This window comes from Heptranchias perlo, chromosome 6, assembly GCF_035084215.1.
Source record: "Heptranchias perlo isolate sHepPer1 chromosome 6, sHepPer1.hap1, whole genome shotgun sequence".
NCBI classification, from domain to species: Eukaryota; Metazoa; Chordata; class Chondrichthyes; order Hexanchiformes; family Hexanchidae; genus Heptranchias; species Heptranchias perlo.
Genome location: NC_090330.1, coordinates 29,049,966 through 29,067,903, shown reverse-complemented (window position 1 = coordinate 29,067,903; position 17,938 = coordinate 29,049,966). Strand labels below are relative to the sequence as shown.

At 45.2% G+C, this 17,938-nt stretch overlaps 1 protein-coding gene across 1 annotated transcript; it reads right to left on the bottom strand.

Annotated features, from left to right (window-relative positions):
• Positions 1-210: 210 nt before the first annotated feature.
• LOC137322859 (2-oxo-4-hydroxy-4-carboxy-5-ureidoimidazoline decarboxylase-like) lies at positions 211-16,606 on the bottom strand. Its single transcript, XM_067986003.1, has 2 exons — positions 16,390-16,606; positions 211-707 (listed from the first exon to the last, which is right to left on the bottom strand). The coding sequence occupies exons 1-2, from the start codon at positions 16,562-16,564 to the stop codon at positions 355-357; spliced, it is 528 nt and encodes a 175-aa protein (XP_067842104.1). The 5' UTR covers positions 16,565-16,606; the 3' UTR covers positions 211-354.
• Positions 16,607-17,938: the final 1,332 nt, after the last annotated feature.

The window sequence follows — 17,938 nt, the reverse complement described above, 5'->3', positions numbered from 1 at the left end:
GCCCAGATTTCAGAGGTTTAATTCATTGCGTGACCAAATTTAAGGACATCTTCAAGGGGCTTTACATTCAATAAATAAGAGCCACTGATATCAATAAAATGAGTATTCTAACATTTGGGAAAGAGCTAGAGATAATGTACTGATATGTTTCTTTTCTTATGATTGTAAAACCTAATGAAATTAAACAAACGGAATATATTCTAGTTTCTCTGCATTTATTAGCTTTTTAAAGCTTTCTATTCAATTTGCAAAGTTACATTCTGCATTCTTTCATCAAGAGTGCAACTTGCTGACACACCAGAGAATTTATTTCCTTGTATTTGATGTTCTGAACATCTCTGACAACCATTCTTATTACAGCTTGGTGGCCTGGGATACTTGGGTGGAGATATCCAAAAGACGCAGGTGGCAGATTTTTTTAACCTCCCCGATGCTGATCTGAAGCTCCTGCTCTGGGCTGTTGCGGATCCTGCTGCTGAGCTGTTGGATTATGGTGTCCCTGTCGTTCATTCTGGCGCAGATCACGAATGGGAAGTTGAATCTGTTCTTGTAGGAAGCGTTCAACTCACTAAGCTGGGATCTCTGGCCCGCAGTGAGACTGGTTAGCCCGGCTCGGTTCTGCTCACTCAGGGATTCAGGTGACAGTGTTCCTTGGAGCAGATCTCTCCCAGCCAGGTCGGGATGGCAGCGCAGGATTCCTTCTTTCCCTTTAAAAATACAGGAGAAAACGGCAGCTTTAATGCAAGTTTTAAATACGATATGTTTCTTTCAAAATTAGTGTCCAACTTATTCGTTTCACAATCCTTAGGCCTTTTTCACACACTCATGTTAATGAAACAATCAACTATCACTGACACAGACAACAAATGCATGATTCGAAATGCTGATATTTCTGAACTCTACCAGCTTACATATTTAATCTTAACTATACTTTAAGATACATGGCTGTATGAAGTAATCTACAGGGCTTGCAAATATATTTTAACTTAAATGGGGAATTTGAGAAAATGCACACTGTCCAATAACGAATGGATTAGTGCACATAGGCACCTTGAGGGTGAATGTTAAAAAAAAAATCAGTAATGGGACTAAACCAAATAGAGTAACATGCCTGTAAATAATATAACATCGAGCAACCTTTACATTTTCCTACCTTCAGACTCCAATAACACAAAGTTAAACAGTTTTATTAAAATTTATGATTTGCATCTGCTAAACTACCCAGTTACACAGTCTTTAATTACACTAAACATTATGCAATGTCACTCTATCCCAGCCTCTTCACCTGAGTTTGAAAACAATGTGATATACTGCTACAACTTTAATTAAATGGTGTACTTTTTAAAGTACTGTAGAACAGATACAATCTGAACTCGTCATGAGCTCGATATAAACAAGCCACTGAAATGCAAAAGGACCATGGCGCCACCTGGTGACTGACTGCCGCATTACAGACTAGACATGTTATTTGAAGAAGGCACAAGAAGCATAATTAATAAATTAATGTATTGGCAATATACCTGGTGTAAATTTATAATATTATAAATCTGAGCCCCTCTAATTATCACATTCAGTGATCTGATTAATCTATCGGGTGAAGTCAAAAATGAAGCCCGTATTCTGCATTGATCTGTTAACTGAAACCAATGCCGAAACTCCTATTTATACGCTGCAGGAGGAGAATGCAATGATGAGCAAACAAAGTATCACAGGCTGAATGTCTCCAGTACTACTGCATGCTATTTTCTCTAAGATATTGAAATGTTTTCTTATTTTGTGTAATTCCAGTGTTTTTCACTGGGAAAGGCTTGGACTATCAAGTGAGACAAATCTGGACAGAAATTATTCCCGTAAGTTACCAGAGTGTGCCCAGGGCTGCTCCAGGCCCACACCCTGGGGCCACTACAGGCCTTATCCATGCCTCAGACCACTCCAGGGTTTGCTGTTTGGCTTCTGTCTAGAGCCACTCCAGGTCCCATGCACAACCCAGGGTCACTCTAGAACCTACTCCTCAGGTTGTTCCAGGCTCCTCTTCCTGGCTTCAAAACATTCCATGCTCTGTTCCCTGGCCTTGACCGATTCAACACTCACTCCCTGACATTGGCCACTGAGTAAAGAAAGGGTTCATCGGACCGACTTGAACTGTACCAATGTAATATCACTGGTTTGTCTTTACATTTTAGTGTTAGCTTTCAGCCTTTGTTAGGTCGGGAAGTATGGTTCTTAAATGTTACTTTCCCCTGGTCAACTCAAGATGACTAGGGTCAATACTGATGTACACGACACACATCACCTGGGATGGAACCATTTTGTTTACTTCATACTTTAAAACTGGAACAAATTTAAATGAGAAGAAAACTGATACTTGGTGCAAGTAACATCGGATTTCAAAGGTAGGTGTCTTCAGATAATTCATATACGTGAGGCTCGAGTATATGAATTAGTCTCTGATTCTCCTATAGAGGTCTAATTGTTCCAAATAAGGGAAAGGATAAAGCAGTGATTTGTGACTGTACAGGAGGACAATGGAAAGAATGGTCTGGGCGCAAGTGAAAGGAGGTGGCCTTAGCCGTCCATGCCACCTCCGCCAGTTCCCGCATAGCAAATCAGTGCCAAATCACCTGGGCAACCAGGCATAGATCGGAAGTTAGCCCTTGTAACAATGCACTTTAATAAGCATGTTTTCTATTTCCACTATTTTAGCCTCACTGTATCAAAGACCATCAACAGTTTACCATCAATTTATAGGAGTTACCATGATACCCTTCACAGCCGTTTCCTTCCCCTACAAGTGCTCCTTCACTCACAGTCTAACATGAAGAGAAGCGGTAAAAGAATCGCTATGTGTATTTGCATTTCCTGGAACTGTAATCACCCCATTAAAGTACACTTACCGACACCTGGATTGGATTCCATATGATGGCAAACAGAGGACCTTTACATTGTGTGATTTCTTCTCAAAGGAGGAAGAGATCCATGACCAATGGTAGAGAACAGCCATAGGTGGTGGAGGCCCTCCTCCAGCTTCTCAATCCATCTGGGGGGGGAGCCATGGAGCACTTGTACAGGCTTAACGGAGGAATGGGAGACGGGATAGGTGGGAGGAGAGGTGTTAGCTGCAGCTTTTCATGGAATTTATCTTCTCATGTCTTTTTAGCTGCTGCAACGCACATAATCTGTCATCACATACACTACGAGCCCTTTCCTTGTACTGGAAGTGAAATAGCCAATGCCTTGCTCATCTATCCATGCTTGTCCCTCATCTTTTTTATACCCACTGCTGTGCCACAACAGCAAGCAGGGAAAAACAGCAAAAGGATCGTGACGCTTCTCTGCTTCCAGGTCTGCTGGCACCTCTTCACATATTCACTAATCACTGTCTCTCCTACACACCCAGCCCAGAGACATCCACCAGGGGAAAGGGGGGAGGAAAAAAAGAGTAGTTAGTGAGCCTAAGGGGAGTGAACAGGCTGAGACACAGTGCGTAAGAGGTTGGGAATGGAAGATGAGGATGCAGAAGTTGTTAAGCAGAGGATCACAAAATATCTGAAGAGTTTTGAGAGCGAGATGTTGGGGTCCTGCTTTTAAAAGAAGGATCCTTGTAGACTATTAAATATACTGGGTACTGGGGATGCTGTCCTAGAATGTGCTGCAGACAGTGGCTCAGTTGAAGGATTCCACTATCTGCATCTACAGCACCAGTTTAGATATATGCTACAATCACTACAATCCACCCTGAAGCACATACTTCCAGCACATCTACGAAGAGGCTTCTTTGGAAGGTATCATACAGCGCACCACCACAATCATTGAAATTCTGGCTGGACTATATTTGATCCAGGCACCTGAGGTATACTTTCAGAATGCCAATTCCACAATGGCCTGCAGCAGAGGAACTAAGGACAGTCATACCTTCAGCTGTGAATGCTGCCATAGACACCTTGGGTGCCAGAGTTGAGAGGGGTTTCTCTTCTAGTCTCTAAATGATTGGGGATGAAATCAAGATAAGTATCTCTTCGGGCTTCAACGATCTGACTGGCATCATTGAGGCACCTTTCACATGACCAGCCAAGTGAATGCAAGTTGCAGTATTAGTTGCCTGGCATATTTGTAGTCCCACAATGATGCTGTCTCTCAGGATAATGCCATGTGGCCTCCTGCCAGCCTCCCCAGATGTCGCATATGTGGCAGAAAGCAGCTCGGGCCAGGCTGCCCTTGCGGACAAGATGCAGCTTGCGGCAGGTCCCCCTCGTGCTCAGGACCCTGAAACAAGGACCGCCTCAGTCACAAAAAGACATTGCAAGAATACAGCAGCCAGCCACGTCAAACCTATCTATCAGCGAGGGGGCACCGTGGAGAAATGAGAGTTTGCACAACTGCAGGCAGCAAGGGAGATGTGTGTTGGAAAGAAAGAGTCGGGAGCTTTTAGCATTAAAAATTTGGTTGCAATACAGTTATGTGTACAGTGCTTTTGGCTTTGGGGGTTTACCCTGGTCAACATGTCATAAATGAGAGACAGGTACCCGTTTGTGATATTGTCTGTACATTAATGTATTGGTGGGTTATGAAAGGAGAAACATGGATAAGACTGTTGTTGCACTGGGCAGATATAGCAGTTATGAGAAGTATTAAATGGGCTTGAATATCTCTTTCAGCCAAGTACAGGTTGTCCTCTGCGTCCTCTTCCTGCAGCGATGGGTTGTTTCTTCCTATTCTACCTCCAGGGCATCCATGATGCTTTGGAAGGTATCATACAGCACACCACCATGATCATTGAAATTCTGGTTGGACTATGTTTGATCCAGGCACCTGAGGTGTGCTTTCAGCATGCCAATTCTCTGATTGACGATGATGCTGTTGGATGCATTGATACAAGCCAAACAATGCTCAGCTGGTGTTTTAGAAAAGTGTACAGAATCCAGCCAGAGACTTGTCTTTCTGGTCCAAAGAGTGCTAAAATGATGGACTGGCTCAAAAGGTAGCTGATGAAGAAGTTTGCAGATGAAACAAAAATTGTCTGTGTGGTTGATAGTGAGGAAGAAAGTTGTCGACTGCAGGAAGATATCAACGGACTGGTCAGGTGGGCAGAAAAGTGGCAAATGGAATTCAATCCATTCAGAAGTATGAGGTGATGCATTTGGGGAGGGCAAACAGGGCAAGGGAATACACAATAAATAGTAGGATACTGAGAAGTGTGGAGGAACAGAGGGATCTTGGAGTGCATGTCCACAGATCCCTGAAGGTAGCAGGACAGGTAGATATGGTGATTAGGAAGGCATACGGGATACGTTCCTTTATTAGCCGAAACATAGAATATAAGAGCAGGGAGGTTATGCTAGAACTGTATAAAACACTAGTTAGGCCACAGCTCAAGTCCTGCGTACAGTTCTGGTCACCACATTACAGGAAAGATTGGATAGGCTGGGGTTGTTTTCTTTAGAACGAAGGAGCTTGAACAAAGATTTAATTGAGGTGTATAAAATTATGAGGAGCCTAGATAGGACCCATTTCCCTTAGCAGAGAGCATAGATTTAAAATAATTGGTAGATGGATTAGGGGGGAGTTGAGGAGAAATTTTTTCACCCAGAAGGTGGTGGGGGTCTGGAACTCAGTGCCTGAAAGGGTGGCAGAGGCAGAAACCCTCATCGCATTTAAAAAGTACCTGGATATGCTATAACTTTGAAGTGCCGTAACCTACAAGGCTATGGACCAAGAGCTGGAAAGTGGGATTAGGCGCGATAGGTCTTTTCCAACTGGCACAGATACGATGGGCCGAATGGCCTCCTTCTGTGCCGTAAATTTCTATGATTCTAACCTATTGGCTCGCCCTCCACACCTGTCTCCGAACATGGACATCAGTTGGTCGATGCTCCAAGCTGACTCCACCCTTTTTACGTCAAACTTGTCCCACCACGGGACCTCTGACTTTAACTTTGGACTTCCTCCTATTGTCTCCTCTCTATTCCCCATTTATTACCAGGACATGTCTATCCTAATCTTGCAATGTAACCACACCTGTGAAACTTGAGTTTCCCTGTGTCCATTCGTGTGCGCGTTTTGGCTGCTGCTTCGGACCCGACCCCATCACTTCTATTTCCTCTTTTTTCCTCTTTTCTCTTTACCCCACCTAGGCCCGTCCCTCCTGTTGTTGTGCCTCCTTTCATTTTTCCTCTCTCGAATATTCTGTCCCCCCAAATCCCTATACAAACTTTCAGCACTCCTCGACCTTCCTGCTCTCCTGCCACCATGCCAGGCTTGACTCCCTCTTAGATAAGCCTACAGCTTTCCTCTGTGCCTCCCTTGACATCCTCCAAAGGGCCCATCAAGATACTCTTCGCTGCCTCCTTACGAGTAGCAACCCCAACTGCCCCATTCTATTCTCTTCCCCAACGTTCCCGCCCAACGTGCCCATGGGGGCTAATCTTGCCAACCTCCTTCCCGTCCCACTCACCCCTCCCAGCATTGATGCTGTGGACTCTGCCAGCAGATCAGCTATCACCGACCCTCTCCACATCTCCCTCCAGAATGTCCATTCACTTGTGAACAAGGCTCTTGCCATCCATGAGCTTATTGTGGATGATTGCAGCGACATCATGGCCTTGACAGAAACCTGGCTGATGGTTGATGACACCTTCCCCGTTAATGAAGTCTCCACGCCTGGCTGTATCTTCCACCACTTGCCCTGCCCAGACCGCCACGGTGGCAGTGTGGCCCTTATCACCAAATCACACCTTGGGATGATTCTTTCCCTTCAAGTATTTATCCAATTCCTTTTTGAAAGCCACGATTGAATTTGTTTCTACCACCCTTTCAGGCAGTGCATTCCAGGTCATAACCACTCGCTGCGTAAAAAAAGTTTCTCCTCATGTCGCCTTTGATTCATTTGCCAATCACCTTAAATCGGTGTCCCTTGGTTCTCGACCCTTCCGCCAATGGGAACGGTTTCTCTTTATTTACTTTATCTAAACCCTTTATGATTTTATCAAATCTCCTCTCAACCTTCTCTGTTCTCCTTAGAACAATCACAGCCTCTCCAGTCTAACCACGTAACTGAAGTCCCTCATCCCCAGAATCATTCTAGTAAATCTTTTTTGCACCCTCTCAAGTCCTTCACATCTTTCCTAAATTGGGGTGCCTAGAATTGGACACAATACTCCAGCTGTAGCCAAACCAGTGTTTTATAAAGGCTCAATGTAACTTCCTTCCTTTTGTATTCTATGCCTTTATTTAGAAAGCCCAGTATCCTGTATGCTTTTTAAAATTGCTTTCTCAACCTGTCCTGCCACCTTCAAAGATTTCTGCACAAATACCCCCAGTTCTCTCTGTTCCTGCACCTCCTTTAGAATTGTACCATTTAGTTTATATTGCCTTCTCGTTCTTCCTGACCAAATGTATCACTTCACACTTCTCTGCATTAAATTTCATCTGCCATGTGTCTGCCCATTCCACCAGCCTATGTATGTCCTCTTGAAGTCTATCACTGCTTACTACACTTCCAAGTTTTGAGTCATCTGCAAATTTTGAAATTGTGCCCTGTACTCCCAAGTCCAAGTCATTAATATGTATCAAAAAAAGCAGTGGTCCTTGTACCAACCCCTGGGGAACACCACTGTATACCTTCCTCCAATCTGAAAAACAACCATTCACCACTATTCTCTGTTCCCTGTCACTTAGCCAATTTCGCATCCATGCTGCCACTGCTCCTTTTATTCCATGGGCTTCAATTTTACTGACAAGCCTGTTATGTGGCACTTTATCAAACACCTTTTGAAAGTCCAAATACACAACATCAACCGCATTGCCCTCATCAAACCTCTCTGTTATCTCATCAAAAAATTCAATCAAGTTAGTTAAACACGGTTTGCCTTTAACAAATCCATGCTGGCTTTCCTTTATTAATCCACACTTGTCCAAGTGACTATTAATTTTGTCCCGGATTATCGTTTCTAAAAGCTTCCCCACCACCGAGGTTAAACTGACTGGCCTGTAGTTGCTGGGTTTGATCTTGCACCCTTTTTTGAACAAGGGTGTAACGTTTGTGATACTCCAGTTCTCGAGCACCACCCCCATATCATTGGAGGATTCGAAGATTATGGGCAGCACCTCTGCAATTTCCACCCCCATAGCAAAAGATGATTAGACGATTATGGCCAGTACCTCCGCAATTTCTAAAAGCTTCCCCACCACCGAGGTTAAACTGACTGGCTTGTAGTTGCTGGGTTTGATCTTGCATCCCATCTGGACCGGGTGACTTATCTACTTTAAGTACAGCCAGCCTTGCTAGTACCTCCTGCTTATCAATTATTAGCCCATCCAGTATCTCAACTACCTCCTCTTTTACTGTGACTTTGGCAGCATCTTCATCATTGGTAAAGACAGATGCAAAGTACATATTTAGTACCTCAGCCATGCCCTCTGCCTCCACGCATAGATCTCCCTTTTGGTCCCTAATCGGCCCCACCCCTCCTCTTACTACCCGTTTACTATTTATATGCCTATAGAAGACTTTAGGATTCCCTTTTATGTTAGCTACCAGTCTATTCTCATACTCTGTCTTTGGCCCTCATTTCCTTATTCACTTCTCCTCTGTACTTTCTATATTCTCAATTGTATTATCAACCTGACATCTGTCATACGCCCCCTTTTTCTGCTTCATCTTACTCTCTATCTCTTTCATCATCCAGGGAGCTCTGGCTTTGGTTGCCCGACCTTTTCCCCTCGTGGGGATGTACCTAGACTGTACCCGAACCATCTCCTCTTGAAAGGCTGCCCACTGTTCCCCTCCAAGTCACACACCATCCGACTTGGAAATATATCGCCATTCCTTCATCATCACTGGGTCAAAATCCAGGAACTCCCTAACAACACTGTGGGAGAACCTTCACCACACAGACTGCGGCGGTTCAAAAAGGCAGCTCACCACCACCTTCTCAACGGCAATTAGGGATGGGCAATAAATGCTGGCCTCGCATTATCATTACTCTATAGTTCTTGCACCTCCCTGTAATTTCCCTGCAAATTTATTCCTCTATATCCTTCCCACTAATTGGTGGCCTATAGAATACACCCAGTGGTGTAATGGCGCCTTGACTGTTTCTTAACTCTAACCAAAGAGATTCTGTCCAGCCCTGCAACATTCTCCTTCATCAACACTGCCACCAACCTCCCCGCCCTCCTTCTTTTCCTTCCCTATCTTTCCTGAACACCTTGTATCCAGGAATATTTAGTACCCAATTCTGCCCTTTTTTGAGCCAGGTCTCCGTTATCAACACGACATCATATTCCCATGTGGCTATTTGCACCTGCAGCTCACCAACCTTATTTACCACATTTCATGTGTTTACACATATGCACTCTAAACCTATCTTTGGAACATAGGAACAGGAGTAGGCCATTCAGCACCTCCTGCCTGCTCTGCCATTTGATAAGATCATGGCTAATCTGTGATCTAGCTCCATATACCTGCCTTTGGCCCATATCCCTTAATACCTTTGGTTGCCAAAAAGCTATCTATCTCACATTTAAATTTAGCAATTGAGCTAGTATCGATTGCTGATTGCCTTTTGCGGAAGAGAGTTCCAAACTTCTACCACCCTTTGTGAGTAGAAATGCTTTCTAATCTCACTCCTGAAAGGTCTGGCTCTAATTTTTAGACTGTGCCCCCTACTCCTAGAATCCCCAACCAGCGGAAATAGTTTCTCTCTATCCACCCTATCCGTTCCCCTTAATATCTTATAAACTTCGATCAGATCACCCCTTAACCTTCTAAACTCTAGAGAATACAACCCCAATTTGTGTAATCTTGCCTCGTAACTTAATCCTTGAAGTCCGGATATCATTCTAGTAAACCTACGCTGCACTCCCTCCAAGGCCAATATGTCCTTCCAAAGGTGCGGTGCCCAGAACTGCTCACATTACTCCAGGTGCGGTCTAACCAGGGTTTTGTACAGCTGCAGCATAACTTCTGCCCCCTTGTACTCCAGTCCTCTAGATATGAAGGCCAGCATTCCATTAGCCTGATTGATTATTTTCTGCACCTGTTCATGACACTTCAATGATCTATGCACCTGAACCCCTAAGTCCCTTTGGACATCCACTGTTTTTAACTTTTTATCATTTAGAAAGTACCCTGTTCTATCCTTTTTTGATCCAAAGTGGGTGATCTCACATTTGTCTACATTGAATTCCATCTACCACAGTTTTGCCCATTCACCTCATCTATCAATATCCCTTTGTAATTTTATGTTTCCATCTACACTGCTTACAATGCCACCAATCTTTGTGTCATCGGCAAACTTAGATATGAGACTTTCTCTGCCTTCATCTAAGTCATTAATAAATATTGTGAATAATTGAGGCCCCAAGACAGATCCCTGCGGGACTCCACTAGTCACATCCTGCCAATGTGAATACTTACCCGTTATCCCTACTCTCTGTCGCCTTTCGCTCAGCCAATTTCCTAACCAAGTCCGTACTTTTCCCTCGATTCCATGGGCTTCTAACTTAGCTAACAGTCTCTTATGTGGGACCTTATCAAATGCCTTCTGGAAGTCCAGCTTAATAACATCCATTGACATTCCCCTGTTCACTACTTTAGTCACCTCTTCAAAAAATTCAATCAGGTTCGTCAGGCACGATCTACCTTTCACAAATCCATGCTGGCTCTCCCTGATTAACTGAAAATTCTCAAGGTGTTCAGTCACCCTATCCTTAATTATAGACTACAGCATTTTCTCCACCTTAGACCTTCTCGTATTCTCTCGGTGGGTCTTGTGTTCAAGATAAGCTCGGACAGGGCATGAGTGGCAATAGGAGAGAAACTAAAGAAAGATGCAAGTTCAGAGCTAGGGCAGGGGGGAACCGTGGGGAAAGGGAGGGAAGTGGCAGAGGCAGCTGAATGATGGTCTCTATCTTCGTGACAAAGTAGTCTATGAGCTGCTTCCATTTGTTGTTGGAGCTGAGGGTGGAGTAGGCAGGGGAGAGGGGTTTAAGAAGATGGTTTGTAGTGGTGAAGCTGGGGGTTAACATTGCATTCCAGGATGATCCAGGATGATCCTGGAACAGTGAGCCGTTTTGGCAGAGGAGAGCTGGACCCATTAGTGCTTTACATGGACCAGCCAGATCTGGCGATAAATGTTCAAGCAAATTTAGGATCAATAGGTCCTGGTAATAAACAGGGAATAGAGAGGAGACAATAGCGGGGAGTCCAAAGTTAAAGTCAGAGGTCCTGTGGTGGGATAAGGTTGACATGGATAGAGTGGAGTCAGCTTGGAGCATTGACGAACTTATGTCCAGGTTCAGAGATAGGTGTGAACGACAAGACAATAGCTTGTCTCCAATTCCTTGTGCTCTCATTTTTCTTAACAGTCTCTTATGTGGAACCTTGTCGAGTGCTCTCGGCACGATCAGTAAAAACTCCCACCAAACTCCCCTATCTGCTGCAGGAGTGAGGTCTCCACATTGAGCAGCCTCCCACCTCGCTTTCACTCTGAAAACACTCCACACCAGGCCAACCCAGCAATTGACTTGTGGGCCCCTTCAAATATGTGACCCCATGAATGGGCACTGCAAGATCATGCGGGGGGCTGGAGCCATTTGTCTGTGAGACTGAATTTGACAAATCCACAGCATTGACTATTTCACTTAATTTGAGCTGCAAGGTTGGTTTAGTGAAGGCGCATTTCATTCAACGAGAACAGTTGAGGGTGACATAATTGGAAGTGACGTCATAGAATCATAGAAAGGTTACAGTGTGGAAGGAGGCCTTTCGGCCCATCGAGTCCGTGCCAGCTCTATGCAAGAGCAGTCCAGTTAGTCCCACTGCCCCTGTAGCCCTGCAAATTCTTTCCTTTCAACTTCCTATCCAGTTCTCCTTTGAAAGCTACAATTGAATCTGCCTCCACCACCCCACCGGCAGTGGATTCCAGATCCTAACCACTCGCAGTGTAAAAAAGGTTTTCCTCGTATCACCTTTGGTTCTATTGCCAATCACCTTAAATCTATGTCCTTCCGCCAGTGGGGACAGTTTCTCTCTATCTACTCTGTCCAGACCCTCATGATTTTGAATACCTCTATCAAATCTCCTCTCAACTGTCTCTGTTCCAAGGAGAACAACCCCAACTTCTCCAGTCCCTCATCCCTGGAATCATTCTAGTAAATCTCTTCTGCACCCTCTCTAAGGCCTTCACATCTTTCCTAAAGTGCGGTGCCCAGAACTGGTCACAATACTCCAGTTGTGGCCAATCAAGTGTTTTATAAAGGTTCATCATGACTTCCTTACTTTTGTACTCTTTGCCTCTATTTATAAAGCCCAGGATCCCATATGCTTTTTTAACCGCTTTCTCAACCTGCTGTGCCACCTTCAATAATTTATGTACATATACCCCCAGATCTCTCTGTTCCTGTACCTCTTTTAGAATTGTGCCCTTTGTTTTATATTGCCTCTTCTCGTTCTTCCTACTGAAATGTATCGCTTTGCATTTTTCTGCGTTAAATTTCATCTGCCACGTTTCCTGCCCATGCCACCAGCCTGTCTACGTGCTCTTGAAGTCTATCACTATTCTCCTCACTTTTCACTGCATTACCAAGTTTTGTGTCATCTGCAAATTTTGAAACTGTGCCCTGTACACCCAAGTCCAAGTCATTAAAATATATCAAGAAAAGCAGTGGACCTGGTACCAACCCCTGGGGAACAGTATTGTACACCTCCCTCCAATCCGACAAACAATCGTTAACCAGTGCTCTCTGTTTCCTGTTACTTAGCAAATTCTGTATCCATGCAGCTACTGCCCCTTTTATTCCACGGGCTTCAATCTTGATGACAAGCCTATTATGCGGCACTTTATCTTTTGAAAGTCCATGTACAACACATCAACCGCATTGCCCTCATCTACCCTCTCTGTTACCGCATCAAAAAACTCTATCAGGTTAGTTGAACACAATTTGCCTTTAACAAATCCGTGCTGGCTTTCCCTAATCAATCCACACTTGTCCAAGTGACTGCCGATTATGCCCCGGAATATTGTTTCTAAAAGTTTCCCCACCACCAAGGTTAAACTGACTGGCCTGTCGTTACTGGGTTTATCCTTACACCCCTTTTTGAACAAGGCTGTAACATTTGCAATTCTCCAGTCCTCTGGCACCACCCCATAGCAAAAGATGGTTAGAAGATTATGGCCAGTACCTCCGCAATTTACAGCCTTACTTCCCTCAGCAACCTAGGATGCATCCCATCTCGACCAGGTGACTCATCTAATTTAAGTGCAGCCAGCCTTTCTAGTACATCCTCTTTATCAATTATTAGCCCATCCAGTATCTCAACTACATCTTCCCTTACTGAGACTCTGGCAGCATGTTCTTCCTTGGTAAAGACAGATGCAAAGTACTCATTTAGTACCTCGGCCATGCCCTCTGCCTCCATGAGTAGATCTCCTTTTTGGTCCCTAATTGGTCCCTACCCTCCTCTTACTACCCGTTTACTGTTTACATGCTTATAGAAGACTTTTGGATTCCCTTTTATGTTGGCCACCAGTCTATTCTCATGCTCTCTCTTTGCCCCTCTTATTTCCTTTTTCACTTCCCCTCTGAAATTTCTATATTCAGCCTGGTTCTCACTTGTGTTATCAACCCGACATCTGTCATATGCCCCTTTTTTCTGCTTCACCTTACTCTCTATCTCTTTTGTTATCCAGGGAGCTCTGGCTTTAGTTGTCCTATCTTTCTGCCTCGTCGGAATGTGCCTAGACTGAACTCAAACCCCCTCCTCCTTAAAGGCCACCCACTGTTCAAATACAGTTTTGCCTGCCAATCTTTGATTCCAATTTACCCGGGCCAGATCTGTTCTCATCCCACTGAAATTGGCCCTCCTCCAATTGAGTATTTTTACTTTAGAGTGGTCCATGTCCTTTTCCGTAGCTATTCTAAACCTTATAATACGATGATCGCTGATCCCTAAATGTTCCGCCACTGACATTTGCTCCACTTGGCCCGCCTCATTCCCCAGAACCAAATCCAGCAATGCCTCCTCCCTTGCTAGGCTGGAAATATACTGGTCAAGAAAGTTCTCCTGAACACACTTCATAAATTCCTCCCCTCTTTGCTCCTTACATTATTACTATCCCAGTCTATATTAGGATAGTTGAAGTCCCCTTTTATCACTACTCTATGGCTTTTGCACCTCCCTGCAAATTTGCTGCTCTATATCCTTCCCACCAGTTGGTGGCCTATAGAATATACCTCGTAGTGTAATGCGCCTCTATTGTTTATTAACTCTAACCAAATAGATTCATTAGCGGAACCTTGGCTTTTTAGAATGCACCAAGAGTGATGTCATCAGGTGGCCCGGCGCATGCGCAGGAGGACGTCATGGGTCGACCGAAAACCGCAAGGACACACTGACGCTAATCACTCCCATCAAACAAAACACTGCGGGAGAGAGCTGTGGTGAGTGAGGGGGCATTGTGTGTGGGCCATGGATTTTTTCAGGCTTATTGGGTAGAAAATACAAGGGGAGGGGTGAATAGTGACACTGTGTCCGATGACGTCACTTGCTATGCCTGCGCCGGGCTTTCCGAGATATCAACTCACTGCCGTTCATACTCAACACCATGATCCAGGTCTAATGGCGGTGGGGGGGTGGTGGGAGTGGTGAAAGGAGGAGGGGAATGTGATCCATCTCCTCATCTGGACCACATTCTCTCTCTCTTAACCCCCTTAGTTCTGGATCACATTCTCTCTGCTCCCTCTGGGCTCCCCCCTTCCCCTGCTGCTTCTGCTCCCCCCCTGCTTCGCCCCTTCTTCCCTGCTTCTGCTCCCCCCTGTCTCCTCTACTTCTGCTCCCCTTCTTTCCTGCGTCTGCTTCCTCCCTTTCCCCTTCTTCTCACCTCCCCTCTTGTAACTACCTGCATTGGCTGCATTTTTGAGGCTCGCCCTCCGGTCTGCGCTTTTCGTGAACAGCAGCGAAGGCAGTTGGTGACCATAAATGCGAATGCGCGGCCCGACACGCTCCGGCCCCGACAGCGCACACATTAGTCGTCACAGTGTGTATTCATTGCTATGGTGGTCATTAGATGTGGAAACCAGTGTTCACGCTTGTTTTAGGTTGACTTTGAATTCCAGACATATTTTATCCTGATAAAAAAAACTGAACCACATTTTTAAGATTCATGGGGCTCAATTTTGAAATGGTGGCGGGTTGGCAGCCTGTGGGCTGAAGATGCGCATGGAAAACTGGAATAAAAAAAACCTTACCGTTTCCGATGCGATCATAACGTAAGTGATGGTGATTAAAGTTCTTTCTGGGTTTCGCGCCCGGCAGCCAGCCTGATCAACAGGGGCTGCAAAGCCGAGGGTGGGGGGAGGGAGAGAAAGAGAGAGCGAGACGTCATCCGGCACTGGAACAGAAGATCGGGGTGGGGTGGAGAGGGAATATTGGGGAGAGAGGAGGATCGGGCGGGGGGGGGGGGGGGAGAGTGAGGGTGGGGGGGAAGAGAGAGGAGGGGGGAGAGTGAGGGGGGGGGGGGGGGAGAGTGAGGGGGGGGAGAGTGAGGTGGGGGGGAGAGAGAGGGGAGGGGAGGGGAGGATAGGATCGGGGGGAGGGGAGGGGAGGGGAGGGGGGAGGGGAGGGGAAGATCAGAGAGGGAGACATCGGATATCGGAGCAGGGTGGAAAGGTAGGTTGATTTTGTGTTTTAACTTTGTGCAGTGGTTTGTCATTTAATTAATTTTGTTTCTTGTTGCCTGATCCCCCCGCCCGTCACGCCTGCCATCAGGCGTGCGTGAATCAGAAGCTGTGGGAAACCCACCCAGGTAAGTTAAAAATCGTTCTAACTACCTGATATGTCACAAGTAAAGTGCCTTATGTAACTCATTGAGGTACATTTGGATCTTTACTAAGCCAGCGGGACTTCCAGATTTGGGACGCCCGTGTGCACACAGGTGCGTCTGTGGGAAACTCAGAAGTTGGCGGGTTGGAGCCGGCTTCTGAACCCACTCTGCATTTCTGCAATTTTCACAGCTCCCCCCCTCCCCCAAATACACCCGCAATTTAAGTTTAAAATTGAGCCCATGGTTTCTGTCACCTTTACTTTGAAATATTAACTTTTGTGCGATTACACATTCTATGTTGACTCAGCCTCTGGGTCTTGCTGTGAGCAAAAGTTTGCCTAAAACTTTTGGGACTAACATTGAGCTTAAGAGCAGTGTCAACGAGCTATGTAAATAATTGTATGTTCTCATTTCGCCATTTTTTTAGCCCCAGAGAAGAAAAAAAACAGAGGCGTACTGAAGATCTTGTTCAATTCAACTCTGTATTTAACTCTATTTAAGTTGGCGAGCAGTTGTGTAAATTCAGTTTTTAAATTAGTATTTGTGAGTGTTCCTGCTTTCCTACCTGACCGAGGCAGGGAATCTATAAAATCTCCGATGTTTTTTTCCAAGGCACACAAACTTGTAAACGGACGACTTGTCCAAACTGCAGCTGCAATCAGTGGGCATTTTTCAACCACGTTCCCAAACACACTGACAAACTCTTCGTAATTCATGGAGTTAACGACTCGCATTTCCATGATTGTTCTCTAGCTTTTGCAAAGAGTGAGGGCTGAGTTCAGTGACACCAAACGCGGGGTGAATGCTCCTGTGCGTGTCAGAAAAAAACACCCGCCCGGCCCTGAGGCAGGTAAAAGTCGGAAGTCTATAATTTCTGGCCTCGCATGTTTTCGGTTTTGGTTGGGGTTGGGGGTAGGTTCGCATGTCATCTGATTTATATAATAGGCGGTCTCCCAGGGGGATTCCCGTCAACGATTGGATGTTAGCGGGTAGGGACTGGAGCTGCTGCAGCAGTTTAAAGGGCTGGGCAGTGCCAAGCTGGTTTTGCGGTGGGCACCGTGTGCCCAGTTGTCTGGAATTTCCACTGGGGCTCTCCCGATCTCCCGCCGTAACTTCAGTGCAAGATCGGCGGAAACCCTGGAGAATCGCTGTGAACAACAATAACAGCAATTTGCATTTATATAGCGCCTTTATCGCAGTATAACATCCCAAAGCACTTCACAGGAGCGTTATCATAGAAAATTTGACACTGAGCCACAAAGAAGATATTAGGACAGATGACTAAAAGCTTCGTCAAAGACGTAGGTTTTAAGGAGCGTCTTAAAGGAAGAGAGAGATTTAGGGAGGGAATTCCAGAGCTCAGGGCCTAGGCAGCTGAAGGCACGGCAGCCAATGTAGAGCTTTGAAAATCGGGGATACTCAAGAGAATTACATGGAATTACATAGAGCATACAGCACAGAAACAGGCCATTCAGTCCAACAGGTCCATGCCGGTGTTTATGCTCTTCACAAACCTCCTCCCTACTTTATCTAACCCTATCAGCATATCCTTCTATTCCTTTCTCCCTCATGTGTTTATCTAGTTTCCCCTTAAATTGATCTATGCCAGTCGCCTCAACTACTCCTTGTGGTAGCGATTTCCACATTCTAACCACTCTCTGGGTAAAGAAGTTTCTCCTGAATTCCCTATTGGATTTATTAGCGACTATCTTATATTTATGCCCCCTAGTTCTGGTCTCCCCCACAAGTGGAAACATCTTCTCTCCGTCTACCCTATCAAACCCTTTCATAATCTTAAAGACCTCGATCAGGTCACCCCTCAGCCTTCTCTTTTCCAGAGAAAAGAGCCCCAGCCTGCTCAATCTTTTCTGATAAGTTCTCAGTTTTGGTGTCATCTTAGTAAATCTTTTTTGCACCTTCTCCAGTGTCCCTATATCCTTTTTATAATATGGAGACCAGAACTGTTCACAGTATTCAGTGTGGTCTAACCAAGGTTCTATACAAGTTTAATATAAATGTTCTGCTTTTCAATTCTATCCCTCTAGAAATGAATCCCAGTGCTTGGTTTGCTTTTTTATGGCCTTATTAACCTACGTTGCTACTTTTAGTGATTT